Below are 13,817 nucleotides of genomic sequence, written 5' to 3' on the forward strand. Positions count from 1 at the left end.
AATTAAGCACAAACCTAAGCCTAGAAATCAGCGGGATTGAACCACGCGGGCGGATGTACAAGTTGGTCCATGCTTAAATCCTCCCCGCCCGTACTCCGCTACCTGGCTTTTTTCTCCCCTTTTCTCTCGGGGAAACCGTGGGGTCCCGGTTCACCACTATTTTACTCGAGTTTTATAACAGTAACTCCGTGAAAATACGACCTGAAAAGTGCGAGGACATCCCTGACACCTCACTCCATTGAGTTCTTTTCAGTTTAGGCATTTCGTACCCGACTCTGCTCTGACACAAAGGCCTTTCAGCACCCACGGCTCTCTGTTCCGCGCTTGCCATTCACATATCCAAACTGAAACCTCTGCTGCGTAAAAAATGCGCTGAATCCCAAGCCGTACACTTAAATCTTATTTCATTCATTAGCTGGGTTTGTTCCAAAGCAACCACAAGTTCAAACGCCTGGATCCGTCGGTTTTGGTGGCCTTTGGAGCAGACCATGGGCTGGGAGAAGAAAGATTAATGATTAAGAAGGTTCTTCTCTTTAAATTTTTTTAAAAATTTATTTTATTTATCCCGTGAGAGATACTGAATGTGGATCAGCTAATTATTTTCTAAACCTGTTCTAATTCCAAGCCTTAAAAAAAAAATAAAGTTGCATGTTACTATGGAAAATTGAGAAATAGGTAAAACTGTCTCGGTTACATTTGATCCTGGACATTTTTAGTCTAGTGCCAGATATTTCTAGAATATTCCCTTCATCTTCCAGCTTTCTTTTTCTGCAAGTGTCTTTTTATATTGCTTTAAACATTACCGAGTTTCACAATATGAACTCCCACTATTGAGTTCAAAATTCATTACGAAACGCACAAAAGGGCTTAAAAAAGAAATCTGTCAGAATATAAATAATTTTCCAAACGTTATTTTTGCTCTTCCTGCATTAGTAATAACAGACCGGGCACTTACAACGAGAACGTTAAAGATTCTTTCCATCTGAGTCCCTTATTCCGTTTACTTTTTGAATTTTGCTCAGTTGGGACAATGACACGATATTCTACGGTTTCCTTTCTGTTTAGATTACAATCAGGTTCCAATAAAATCCCGGTGCAGCCGTGTGCTGCTGCCTTTGTTCGAGGCGCTACGGGGGAACCTTGCCACCTCGTTTCTGCTTTAACTGTATTTCTATGGACTGTTTGTTTGGATTTAAAAAAAAAAAAAAAAAAAAAAAAAATCATCTTTAGCTTGCCTTTCTCCCCCGAGCAGGAGATTCACCCTTCATTAGGTCATTACGTCCCTCCCCCGGCCAAGGGAGAATTATTCCCTTTAATAGTTTTCCTATTTCTCTGTTCAGTCTCATTTTAGGTGTTTCCACCTAAACGCCATTTGGGGGTAAGATCTTTTGCTCAGGGGAAAAACTCCATCAGCACCTACCCAAGAGCCACTCACCCACAGGGAAGAAGTCCTATGGTTTTTTGATTGGTATTTCGAAGGGTTTGGGGGGTTTTTGGTTTTATAGGCAGTGAGGAAAAAATAGATTTTGCCCCTAGGAGCTCTATGGCTGGGCTGGGAGCTGCAGGGCATCAGGCAGGTTACAGCATCCGACCGGTTCCTGATGCGCCCAGCATCAGGCACTCGCGTACAAAAATTGTAGTCGTTTTTCTCAAATTTCTTTGCATCACCTGCAAGCTCCTAATTGGCAAAGAAGTAATCCTCTGACCCAGAGACTCCGGAGTACACTCATGAGCAGAGCGCTTTCGGTAACAGTAATAGATTGACGTAATTTCATTAGAAACACGGTGTGTGTCACTGGGGCATTACCATTAGCTTGGGCTTCTAAATTTGATATTTCGAGTGCACTTAAATAAACCTCTCAGAGGGTTTTTGAGGCTAAATTAAGTTACCAAGCGTGGCTCCAGTTCACATTGACTTTGCTTAAACAGCATTATGTAAAAAATTCCCTATTGACTGAGATACCTTTAGTCTTCCTTTTATTTAAAAAAAAAAAAACCAAACGAAAACACCAAACCAAAGATTCCTGGCACAAAACATCTGCTGACAGCAACAAAATAAACCATTATCCCGAGGATTAACAGATTTGCAAAATGTGAAGTTCAGAACAAGGGATGGAACACTTAATGAAAGACTCTGCAACCTTAAGACTAAAAGCAATTAAGTCCCAACTAACAGGGCAATTAGCATTATCTACCAGCTTCCTGGGCCACTAGCTTTTGTCAAGCTCGTATTTTCCTTTCAGCCTTGACAAACCACAGTCACCTCCTGCTTCACTTTCTGGTCCTCAGGCACAAGCCTGACAACATCGTGTGTCAGTCACCCATCGTTTGGGATAGATTCTGTTTGGCCTTTTGTTTGGTTGTGTTTTTTTTTAACGTAAAGAGGTGGGAACACTGCGGTTGGGAGCAAGCCCTAGCAGTCTCCAGTCTCCAGGTGGGAGATGCCCCATCCCTGGAAACATTCAAGGTCAGCTTGGACCCGATGGAGTCGAAGATGTCCCTGCTCAGGACAGGGGGTTGGACTAGGTGGCCTCTGAAGGTCACTTCCCACCCAAACCATTTGATGATGGTTCTGTGATTCCAGCCCAGCTCCCGCCTCAGACCAGGGCTCACTTCCGAGGGAGGTCAGGTCCCTCACTCCAGTGGAATGGGACATTCGGTCGAGTCCCGGCAGAGGCTGCGCAGCCTCCCCGGGCACCGGCGCCAACCTCCCTCCAGCTCTGAAAAGAGATTGCCTGATCCGGTTCTGCAACACACTGCGTTCCCTACAGGCACTGCTCGGACCATCGCCTCCTCGTTATTCCCTACGTCCGCAGACACCGCTCCATGCTCCGGGAAGGCAGAGCAAGGACACTGGAGCTGCACAGGGCAGAAAAGGCCCCGCAGGTTTCCTTGGCTGATGCTCTGCACTTCGGCAGAGGGAATTACCCAGCCCCAGAGCTGCCCGGGGCAGCAGCACATCGCTTGTGTGTGGACCGTCACCCTCAGCAGCGAGCTGATGTGTACACACGTGCTCAGCAAGTACTTTATTTGCTTTAGAATTTGTAAGACAACTTAAGCCTTATGCCAAACTATGAACCACGGCCTGAGAAGAAAGACGTTATGCTCTTCTACCCTGCAAGACAAGTGTGGGGAAGATCCGATCAGAGGCTGGATCGGGCCCCACCGCCATCCTGCACAGCCTGCGGCCCGTTGAAATCGCTTTTCTACCTTCACTTCCTTTCCTCTGCCCTTTTCCTGCTTTTCTTCAATACCACATCAGGACCCACCCCGTCCTGCTCCGCTCTGTCCCTCTCTGCACTGGGAGGAACAAGAAAAATACTGCAGAGCAACATCGTCCTTAGACAAACCTGCGCGGCACCCGAGGCACAGCACGGGACAGAAGGATGCGCAGAGCCGCTGAGAACAGCAACTACCGGCCTGACCCTGCAGGTTTGTGTTTCCTCAACTACAACAAGGAACCTTCCATTTCTAGAAGCTGAAATAAGAACCGAGCTCATCCAGGAGCCCTGGCTTGGAGTTCAACACCAGCTTAAGAGAACCACGTCGTTAGGTTTAACGTTCCTTTCATTTTCTCAGGCTGTTTCTCTAGGGTGAAAAGGGCAAAGGTTTTTTTTGCAGGACCTAAGAATGACAACAGATCTGCCCCCAAACGCAAAGCAAAAGGAAATCTGTTAGAATAAGGAAGCACCACTTTGTGCACTGTGATTTATCAGGGCAGAACATGCTCCAGCCTAATCCAAACCACAACGAAGTCAAGGCAAGTCCGATGACTTCAACGGGACTTGAATTAGACCCTCCAAATCTCACACAAGCATGTGCTCACCGTCAAGCATTCCTGCATGGGAGCCACAAACCAGGATGCAGAAGGCCCAGTAGAACAGTGGGAACTTCACACAAAGCAGGGAATTTGTTGGCATAGCGAGAAGAGAGAGGTCTAGAAATGGCTTGAGCGCAGCATTGTAACATAACGGTCTTCCTCAGGCACAGAGAGAGGCAACAAAGGCATTCACCGGAGCAGCTTTTGGTACGCGCTATCTAAGGGATATCTCTCATGATTCACTCCGAGCTACTGCTGTGGAGTTCCACGTTATTTTCCAGCTGTCTTTCAATTCCAGGGAAAGGAAAGAACTTCCTCAAATGCGTTCATCTAATTGCCAGCAATTTCCATTGCAAGGCAGACGAAATCAATAAACACAGGGGAGAGGCAGTTAACAGAATCCGGAGCAGCTCATCAACAAACGTGATTAACGTCGTGGCACTTTTTGCAGGTTCTTGGGACTGGGCTGCTTTAGGCAGCACGGCTGAATCACGGGCTGCTTTGAGCGGCTCGTGCTGCGGAATATACCAAAGGGTGACAAATAATGCTCCTACCAAAGCGGGAAAGAGGTTGTAAATTCCGATTGCAACTTACATGGCTGTTGAGCAAACTGCTTTTGTGTGATGTAATCCCTTCACTTTTTTGTAGGTTTTCAATCGCCATTTCAAGCTAAAGAAAATGTGCACAGGGAAAAAAAAAAAAAAAAAAAAGGGAAAAAGAAAAAGAAAGGAAATCAGACAGTTAGCAACAGCCAGGATTATTATTTCTTTTTTAATATTTGAATGATTAATGCTTTATATCAAGCTTGTGAAAAAGAGGCAAACAGATGAGGCGCAGTCCTTATGGGATGAAGCTGCAGGGACGTTATGGCACGGCATGCAAGGTAACACCCCGGCAAGAATCCCCACCAGGGTGAAAGAGCGAGACCAGGGGGCTTTTGATCTTCCACTGTATCCATTGCCCATATATAAAAAAGAAAAGCAGTTTTCCTTCTCCTTTCCCCTTCAAGCCTAGACCAAACCACCGCCAGCCAGATACGCCGCAGCACGTCAAAGGTTTGCTCCAGAGAAGGTGCATTTTTACCCAGACCTTTCAAGAAAAACTGGAAGTAATTACTTTGGTTATTATTATGTCTTCAAATTTTGACAAAAAACTAACGGCAACTAAAGAAAACCGGGGCACAAGGAGGGCTGACACACAGAATGCGTAAGCTGGAATGGGTGAGAGCTCTTTGCTCCTGAGGAGCACTGCAACGGGACTCCGAAGGAAGAAGCGAGGTTTCAAGGAGGTGACCTTCTTCCCACCATGACAGGCTGGCACATCTGGATGCTACTCGTGCTCATTTCCACGGATCTCAGAGCTCCTGCAAGTGGAGCCATGGTCCCTGAAGAGCCCCCTCGCTTTCCGCTCTCTGGCTTCTCTTCTACACTCAGCCCAGCTGCGGCTGCTGCCCCGTGCCCGGACCCTCTCCTGAACCCTTCTTGGCTTCTGCTTTCTGCTGCTGGGGCTCCCTTGGCAACCTCTGGCAAACTACTTAACGCATGCCTGCGGGCCCCAGAGCTCTAGTGCTCCTCAGCACAAGCTTTTTGCAAGGGAGGAAGGAAAAAAAAATAAAATACCCCAAACCAAAAAAAAAAACCCACCCCCCATTAAGGGAGTGGCAGGAGCAGAACCTGCCATTTCTCTCCAGTAGATGTTCTCAAAGGCCTGTTATCTGGGACCTGTTGGTGCAGGCAGGACGAGGCGGCACACATCAGCCACGGAAACCAGCAGCCAGCAGCTATCTCCAGCATCTGGCCTCATTTAACAGCACGGGCCCGCGCTCCTCCATAGGCACACGCACAAAGCATTGCATCTGCACAAGGATGTCTCAGCGGCCTCCTTCACAGACTGGTTTGCTCCCTCTACTCCGGTTTGCACCGACTCCCAGCAGGGTGAAGATAGTGGTAGAGATAAAACCAGCCCTTTACAAACCCCAGCTCTGTCAGAAAGGTGATAGGACGGAACAAATCCCATCTAAGTTCTGAAGTCACATTCAACGACCAAAGACACAGCCTGTGCCAGGCCCGTGTCTGAAGGTGCTGCTCTGTCCAAGCACCTCCAGAACCTCCCTTGGTTTCTATCCAAAAGCGCCAGCACCGCAGCACTTCTCGAGAAGTTATCAGTGAATGCAAAAAAGGGTCAGTCTAAGACTATATGTCAGTGCTTTTTGAGAAAACTGCCACACCGTGATGTATCAGGAGGAACCAAAGACTGATCGCTGAGGCAGCCTTCAGGAAATGAGTCAGTGTTAGAGGGAGACACCGTTTCCTTCCTCTGTTCAAGGAGCAGCGCGGTGCCCGTTGAGCAACGCCTCTTACACAAGCCCAGAAACGCCGCCTCTCCTTTGGCATTTTGGTAAGTGTCCCATACAAATGGACGTCTTGCGTCTGCAGAAGAAAATATTATGGAGACCAAAGCTCTTAAACAGCCCCGCACGAAGGCAAGGAGCTCTGAGGACCCACTTATGGGAGGTCTCAAGGATTTCCTCTCTTGGGATAGCCTAATTTAAATGAGGATTAACAGTGCTCTATTGGCACAGACTTTGAATGGGGCTGATTCGTGTGCTGTTTTAGCCCTTTCAATGGAGCAGAACTTCATTATTCCAGCAGATATGGAAGATGGGTTTCTTTAAATATTTGAAGATTTTATTTTAGTGTACACATGGTCTTTACCAAACATCCCTCAACCTCCTGAGGCAGCGCTTACACCGTTGCTAATTCTGAAGCGCTACCTCGTTCCCCGTCTCCTCCGAAGACACTCTCCCTGCTTTCGAGGTCTCAGAGGCGGCTCTGCCTCAAGCCCTCTCGCTTCTCCATTTCTTGCAGCTGCCTCTCACGTTGCCAAGCCCTCACTTTGCTGGCCACTTTGACATCTGTCCGTCCGTCTGTCCATCCATCCATCCGTCCCCTCTGCACTACACCTCCAAACCAAAAGCAAACCTTACGGCTTCCTCGGCTGCCTCTGCAGGAGCTGTACTTTTCTTTCTCTCCACAAAGCTCTTAATCCTGCCCTAAATACATTTTGCCAGAACTACAGCCTCTCTGGCCTCTTCAACACCAGCCTTTCCTATTCTCTGTTTAAGCAAGACGTAGCAATGAAAAATAACGTTCTTACCCATTGATTTGATTTAGTCATTGCTCTCCTTAAGCCTTCCGCTATCCACCCATTGTTATGTGATATCCAAAGCAGTTATCACGGCTCTGCTCTGTCCCCCTCCGACCCTGGTCTGCGCTGAAAGAACTGAAATCCACCCACGGACACATCCCTATCCTGTCTTCCACACACCATTTTCACCCTCCATAAGGGTCACAGACAGTTTGTGTGAAAATACCTTCAGAAAGTTCATCCCTACATGCAACAGCGGGAATTTATTTCAGATGCATCTTCAGAAAGGTCACTTCCTAAATTTGTTTGGTTTTTTTTTTTCTTTTTTCTTTTTGCTGAACAGCTTTATCTCACGTGGTAGACAGCTACAAACTAAATCTGTTCATGGGGCATTTCTATTGACACATATTCTACTCCGGCTTGGAAATTTAAAACAAAACAAACCAAAAACCCAAAAAAACCAAAACCCAAGAGTAATGTTGTGCAGCTTTGCAAGATGCAGTCCCACGCAGGTGACAAGGTCAGCAGCTACTTCCTTCAAAATAACCAGCTTGAGCAAAAATCAGAAGATGGTCCAATGCTAGTTTTTAACGATGAACAGTTAAAATACACACACACACAATCCCTCACAAGAAACGAACCCCAGCTAATCCAGAGGCATCTGCCATTTTCCGCCCAAAGCTGAAGACTTTTCCCCTACTTCTACCTAAGGCAGAGCACATTTACTCCAGGATCAAAGGCAACCAACCTTTCAAGGCATAAGGATTCAAAAAACGTGAAGTCTAGACTCTAAAACACAGTGGGAAAAGAAAGTATGACCAAACCAGCCAGATTTTCAAGAGTACTCGGTAGCAAACGGCTCCTGTTTTTCTCCCTGGGTGGTGCTGTTCACATTTTAAAATCTGGCCACATGGGCTGAATTACACCTACATTTGTAATTATGTTTACATACAAACGTAGAAACACACGTAAGTCAGTCTGGAAAGGAAGGTGAGAGGCGTCCCAGAGAACAACCCGCTCCTGGCAGCAGCCGCTCCTGAGCCTGGGAGATTCCCAGAGAAAAGCCCTGGGAGCTCTGGCTGCAGAAAGGCTGGTTTGGGTGAACAGTTGTGTCCCCCTGCGTCCCACACAGCTGTCCAGCTGTGCTTGTAGCACCCCGGCATCATTAAAAACAATGAGAGCTCTAAAACATTTCTGTTTGATAAGTATTATCCCTAAAATACATTTTCTGTAACATATGGCATGGACAGAATACACAATGGTGTAGGAGATATATACAAAGACTTTTCGATCACTGTGCGTTTGGCACGCTCAGCTTGACATACTTTATGTGCTAATTATCCGCTGTGTTAATAATGGCTTTTTCAGGTCTCTTCATAATTAAAAATGTATTTATATATTTCTTTGTTTTGGGTAAGCCAAGACCCGTGTTCAGATGTTATACTACTTAGAAAACGTAAATGTAGACAATTCTTTTGAGTTGGAAAGCCAAAACATTTTGCTCGGGGGAAAAAAACCAAACCCCCCGAGAATTTTCTCTTATCTCCCTGCTGCGTCATTTCAGTGATCCACTCGGAAAGTCTGACCAGCCTCTGCCCACCAGCAAGAGAGACATTCCAAACTCCCGTTGAAGAATATCTGTAGTACACCAGTGTCTATTCTCTCCCTTGCACTTGCACGGCATGTTATACAGACATATAGACAGTGAGAACGATAGGAAGTTTTATTTTCTGAAGGTTTTTCAGTTCCCTTGGAATAATTCCTGGCCCCCGAGCTGCAACATCTGCAAGGCTACATACCGTTGCTGGAGAGGAGCGTGAAGTATGTGACAGAGAATGTCTAGTGTTTTCCATCCCCCCATGAATGAGATAGGCTCCCGAGCCGGAGAGGATCGGACTTCCCCCAATGTCCATGGTGATGCCCACCATGTTGTGAGAGGGAATGGCTGTAGGAGAGGATGCCGCTGTAGTCACCTGAGCTCCACCTCCCTGCGGTTCGAAGTAGGACGCTGCGCTGCTGGGGGCGTAAATCTGAGCTTCGGTGTTGTAGGAGTAGGTGGCTCGTCTGTCAAAGGAACAACAGGGTCAGGAGGCGGAGAGGAGCCTGCAGAGCTAACCTCAGGGACAACAGCTTCCACAATCTGAACCACCTTTTAAAAAAAATTCAACTCCACTGTCGGTGGGATTTGCGCCATTGAAACGGCACCCTGTGCTGTAAAAGTCACAACGTTAATTGTGACAATGTTAATCAGTCCTGTGAGGGCCCTGGAGCAAAAGGCCACAGCCACAGCCAGGGCAGAGCGCAGGAGCCGCTCTGCAGCCATTGCGGCCACCTCCACGCAGAAGGCTGACAGCATCCCGGGGGCAGCAGGGGATGCTCAAAGCAGGGGGCACAGCAGAGAGGAGGAAGAGGAAACCTTACAAACCCCCCTTCTTCCTCTAGCAGTTATGCTCTGGTTCCTAAAGCCGCCCCACCTCACCACACAACGGGCACAGGGAAATATCAGGCCATTTATGCATCAGGATTCCCTGGCGAACAGCCCCTCCGTGAGGACAACACCTCCTCCAAGGGTGGAGGCTGGCTGAAACTACCCCCATGCACACAACGTAGCGTGTGAAATGGTTGTTCCTCCTCTTCCTCCTCTTTATGGCGGGCAGCAGCAACCGGGTGGAAGGAGCCTGGGAGGACCCAAGGGCTCAGGAACATGGCCAAGAAGAGACTCTTACATGGTTCCATTGGTATAAACAGCTTCTCCTCCTTCCACATACTGGACCTGGGATGGATATACGTGCTGCACGGATTGCACCTGCAACGAGCAGCATAAACTTGAGTTAGGGGCATGTTATTGCCCAGGAACAGCAGGAAAAATTGCGTATTACACCCTTAAACAACTTCCAACCTTACCTTGACATTTAGACTTTCTTTTTAACAGAAAAAAGAAAAAACAAAACAAACAAAACCCCCGCATGCTTAGGAATCCCAAAGGACGTATTTCTTTTAAAAGGTCGTATTAAAATAAATAAATAAGTAGTTGCTCCATGAGCAGTGGAAACAATGGAGCTGGGTTTCCTCTGCACACGTGTCTCAGGGCTGGTTCTCCGCTGACTAATGAGGGTGAGATCACGCTGCAGCCTGTCCTTCAGAGAGGAGGTTGGCAGCGTCCGTCTGCACCCCGGCCCCCTTTTTCGTTGGTCTGGGCGGGATGTAGATGCCCTCTGTCAAGTTTTTTGGGTTTTTTTTTTTTTCTCGAAACTGAGCAACCAAATAAAAAATTGCCAGAGGAAAAAGGCAAGAGAGTCAGACTCACTGTCCACATGAAGCAGCACCGCATATGCCTGGTTTCTTAGGAAACAAGGACTGCAAAAGGCAAAGTTCAGATAAAGAAAAACACTTGCATGGCTCTCTGTCACCTAACCTTTCTACGAAGCCACATGCAGTCAGTACATTTATTTGTGCAATTAAAAAAAATCCCAAACACTGCGCCTCTAAAAACATCTTTAGAGAGGAGGACTGCTTTTAAATGGCAATTAAAAGCACCCATCGAATCTTCAAATGTATGAAAGACAACTGCTACAGTAAAGGGTCTTTCTAAATTTTAAATATCTTGAGAGTTTCTTTTGCCATCAGTCTTAGAAAGGAAGAGAGAGACGGAGAAAGCTGCTCTCGCAGTGATCTCCAGTTCTCGAATTGCACACAACCCTCTAATTATGATTTTCCTAAGCAGGTATCTGGCACAGGTTCAAATGCCACGTGGGACACGGGGTCCTGTTGACGCAGGGGTCTCTGCGTGGCGTCTCACCCCGCAGATATTACCTGTTGTGGAACCTGCTGAACTCTGGGAACAGAGATCTGCTGCATCTGCGCTCCTTTGGGAGCGGAGCCTGCTGCTTGGACCAAAACCCTCTGAAAGAAGAAAATACAGCAACAAACACTTACTTTTCAGTCTGTAACACAGGGGAGTCAGGCATTCTCTCTCAAACTTTCATGGAAAGCCTCCCTCCTTCTCCAGAGGTAGCAGTACCCTTACTTGGCCCCCCTGTGTCCCCACCCTTCCAATGCAATCTGCACCGGACGCCAGCCTCAACTCAGTACCCTGAACCTGGGAAAAGCTGGATCCACGTTTTCTAACACGGATCATCTTAAAGGAAATAACAGCAAACAGTTGATTGAGGAGAGGAGCTCAACATGAGGTTCGGTCGCAGCTAAAGAAGAACCACTCCTCACACATTCACGTTTTCCTCCTATGGCTGTAAACTTTCTTCTCACAGCTGCTACACCAAACCGCGCTCTGCCTCCTGCAACATCAAATCGCGCTCTCCAAGGCACCACAGCCCTTACGGGTTCTACCAGCACCGAAGCTCGGATGGTTCTGCACCTCCCTTCAGTGCCACCAAGGGCACAGAAATGCTCTGTGTTGCCTTGCAGTGGCCAGCTCTGTCCTCTACCCCTCCCCTGGCATTTCCGTCGTCCCCTGCTCTTCGTGTTACGCTTGGCATTCAGTTTGAGGTTGGACACAGGTCTCGTAGAGTGCCCAGCACCCTGCAGGTACAGCCAAACGAGCGTGGGGACGTGGTGGATGGAAAGAAAGGATTCGGTGAGGCCTGTGGGAGCAGAGCCTGGGACACCGGTGTGAGCGTAAGAAAGGAAACGTTCAAGCCAAAGATCAGTATGGCCTTTTAAACTGCCGAGGACCTTCTCCGAGGAGACAGTCATCCTCTGTGGCTTGAGGCTTTAAAAATACCCACCAGACTGGGCCAACAGAACGAAAACTGCAAAACGACCCCAGGTGAATACTAGAAAAGACCTCGCCAATTACTGGCTTACCTTATACATATATATTCATGATTTTTAGCCCTCTGGCACCTTCCCAACATGCCCTTTGTAACCAGCCAGAAATTCTATTCTAGCAGAATTATAGGAATATGGTAATTGCCCAGATTTCTAGGCAGCCTCTACAACACCAGTCCCCAGACTGACCTTCAGTAAGCCTGGACAGACTGGAGTTCCTGCAGCTGAGATAAGGACACGTACACTTAGGCCAGCCATCACCATGTCCCTTTTCTCTCCAAAAGAGGCTGTCAGTGCACGATGGCAACATTCAAAACCCTTGTTCAGGCCAGGCCTTGGCAATGCCACCTACACCAAAGGCTCAGAGAGATCCGTTCCTTTCTCCTATTTTTTACCCATTCGCTGTCATTGCTTTTACCAAGCGACACATCTCCTTTGAACAGCTGCCCAGCTCAGCTGCTTGTGGAATTTGTCACTGCCTGACCGGTTGCTCCTACAACCTTCCAACCAAAAATATTAACCATCCCCAACCTGTAAGATGAGGCCATCCTGTTCATACAGCCTTCGCTCACACTGAAAGGTAGACCAGTGATCAACAACACCAAAGGCTTCCGCCTCGCACCAGTCATGCTGCCAGCAGTTCATTCCTAGTGTTTTCTTTGTGCTGCTGGTGAGAAGGGAAGGCTCTGGATGCTCCTCCTCTTCAGCAATATTCCATGATCCTCTGGGTCTTCCTTAATCCATGGAGTTCCACTCGATATTCATGACGACAGCACTGGCAAAGGCTGGATGGGTAATTCCATAATCCAAAGCCGATAGGTTTTCTGAACTTCTTTAACAGGTCGTCACAGACAAATTCACACGAGTGACTGGAGATCCCTAAGATACTTGGCACTATTGATGAGCGATACCCACATCATTACAACACGAAGAAGAAATGTCACCCAGAGCAATGGAAGATGGGAAGGCTGAAAGTCGACCGCGAGCTGGCCAACCACCGCGTGAATGTCCAAGTCTCCTGGTGAATCAAATGCTCCTACTAATTCACAGTTTTCAATTGTTCCTTTTCATCAGCATCCAATGGCAGCTACTTCTGCTCACTTGGGAATCAGAGAAGGGTGTAGCTAAGTTACACCCACCCATCCTCCTATCCCTCCAGCTTCCTGTGACAGAAACTTCTTTTGATAGTTCCCCAAATGGCATAAAAAGGAACCAGTTTTACTTAACCCTTCCCGTTTTGCACGAGAGAGTTTTCATTCATCAGTAGAAGTTATCATTTCTCTCCTATCAGGAGACCTCCCAAGCGCATCATATTCATGTATATGAATCACGCATCACGAATCCCTCCTCCCCAATTTAAAATGTCAGGATCCACCCACCACAGGAGGAGACCTCCACCCACTCCATGAGTGCTCCCCCCACCTCTTCTCTGTTGAGCTCGGTACCTTATTTGCAGAGATGCCTTTAAGGAGAGTTTCATTTTCTCATGCTTTTATTAACAAACCGAATAACGACAAGAGGATATTATACTGGAAGCAAACACCAAACTGGCATGAAATGACTTCCTTGGGTAGCTAAGTTAAAATCTAAACCCTGTGTTTTAAAGTTTACATGCTCATAGGGCGAACACATGAAATATCTACGGCCTTTATCAACACAACGTCCAGCAACAAGTTCTCCCCACGACCTCAACGAGCTGATTAACAATCCTCTCCTCCATACAAAAACCTTGGGATTAAAATACATCTGCCAGTAAACCAGGTCTCTTCTCCATGGAAACGGCATTCCCAGCTGTGCGTACGTTACCTGCTGCGACGCTGGCACGGGCTGCACCACCGGAGCTTGGGCTGCTGCCGAAGTGTGAAGTGCCACAGAAGCTGCTGCGTCCGACGCAGGCTCTGAACTCTGCATGCTCACTGCTGGGGAGAGCAGAGAGACATCAGCCGGGGAAAGCACAGCCCCACGCCGCAGCGAACGCCCCGGCAACCTGCCGGAACAAAATCAGGAACAAAATCCCAGTGGAAGATCCAAGGAAGGATCGCTAGGAAGGAAGGTAGCTACC

The 13,817-nt window shown here is 47.6% G+C and overlaps 1 protein-coding gene across 1 annotated transcript in view; it reads right to left on the bottom strand.

Moving 5' to 3' along the window:
• The window catches only part of RFX2 (regulatory factor X2), a 61,643-nt gene that overhangs the window by 16,198 nt on the left and 31,628 nt on the right, over positions 1-13,817 (bottom strand). The window contains exons 2-6 of the mRNA XM_063357897.1: positions 13,562-13,674; positions 10,781-10,870; positions 9,694-9,773; positions 8,767-9,031; positions 4,415-4,489 (exon numbers count right to left, since the gene is read on the bottom strand). Coding sequence (XP_063213967.1) covers positions 4,415-4,489; positions 8,767-9,031; positions 9,694-9,773; positions 10,781-10,870; positions 13,562-13,666 — 615 coding nt within the window. The 5' untranslated portion in view covers positions 13,667-13,674. The remainder of the gene's footprint in view (positions 1-4,414; positions 4,490-8,766; positions 9,032-9,693; positions 9,774-10,780; positions 10,871-13,561; positions 13,675-13,817) is intronic.

This window comes from Chroicocephalus ridibundus, chromosome 22 (genome assembly GCF_963924245.1).
Source record: "Chroicocephalus ridibundus chromosome 22, bChrRid1.1, whole genome shotgun sequence".
NCBI classification, from domain to species: Eukaryota; Metazoa; Chordata; class Aves; order Charadriiformes; family Laridae; genus Chroicocephalus; species Chroicocephalus ridibundus.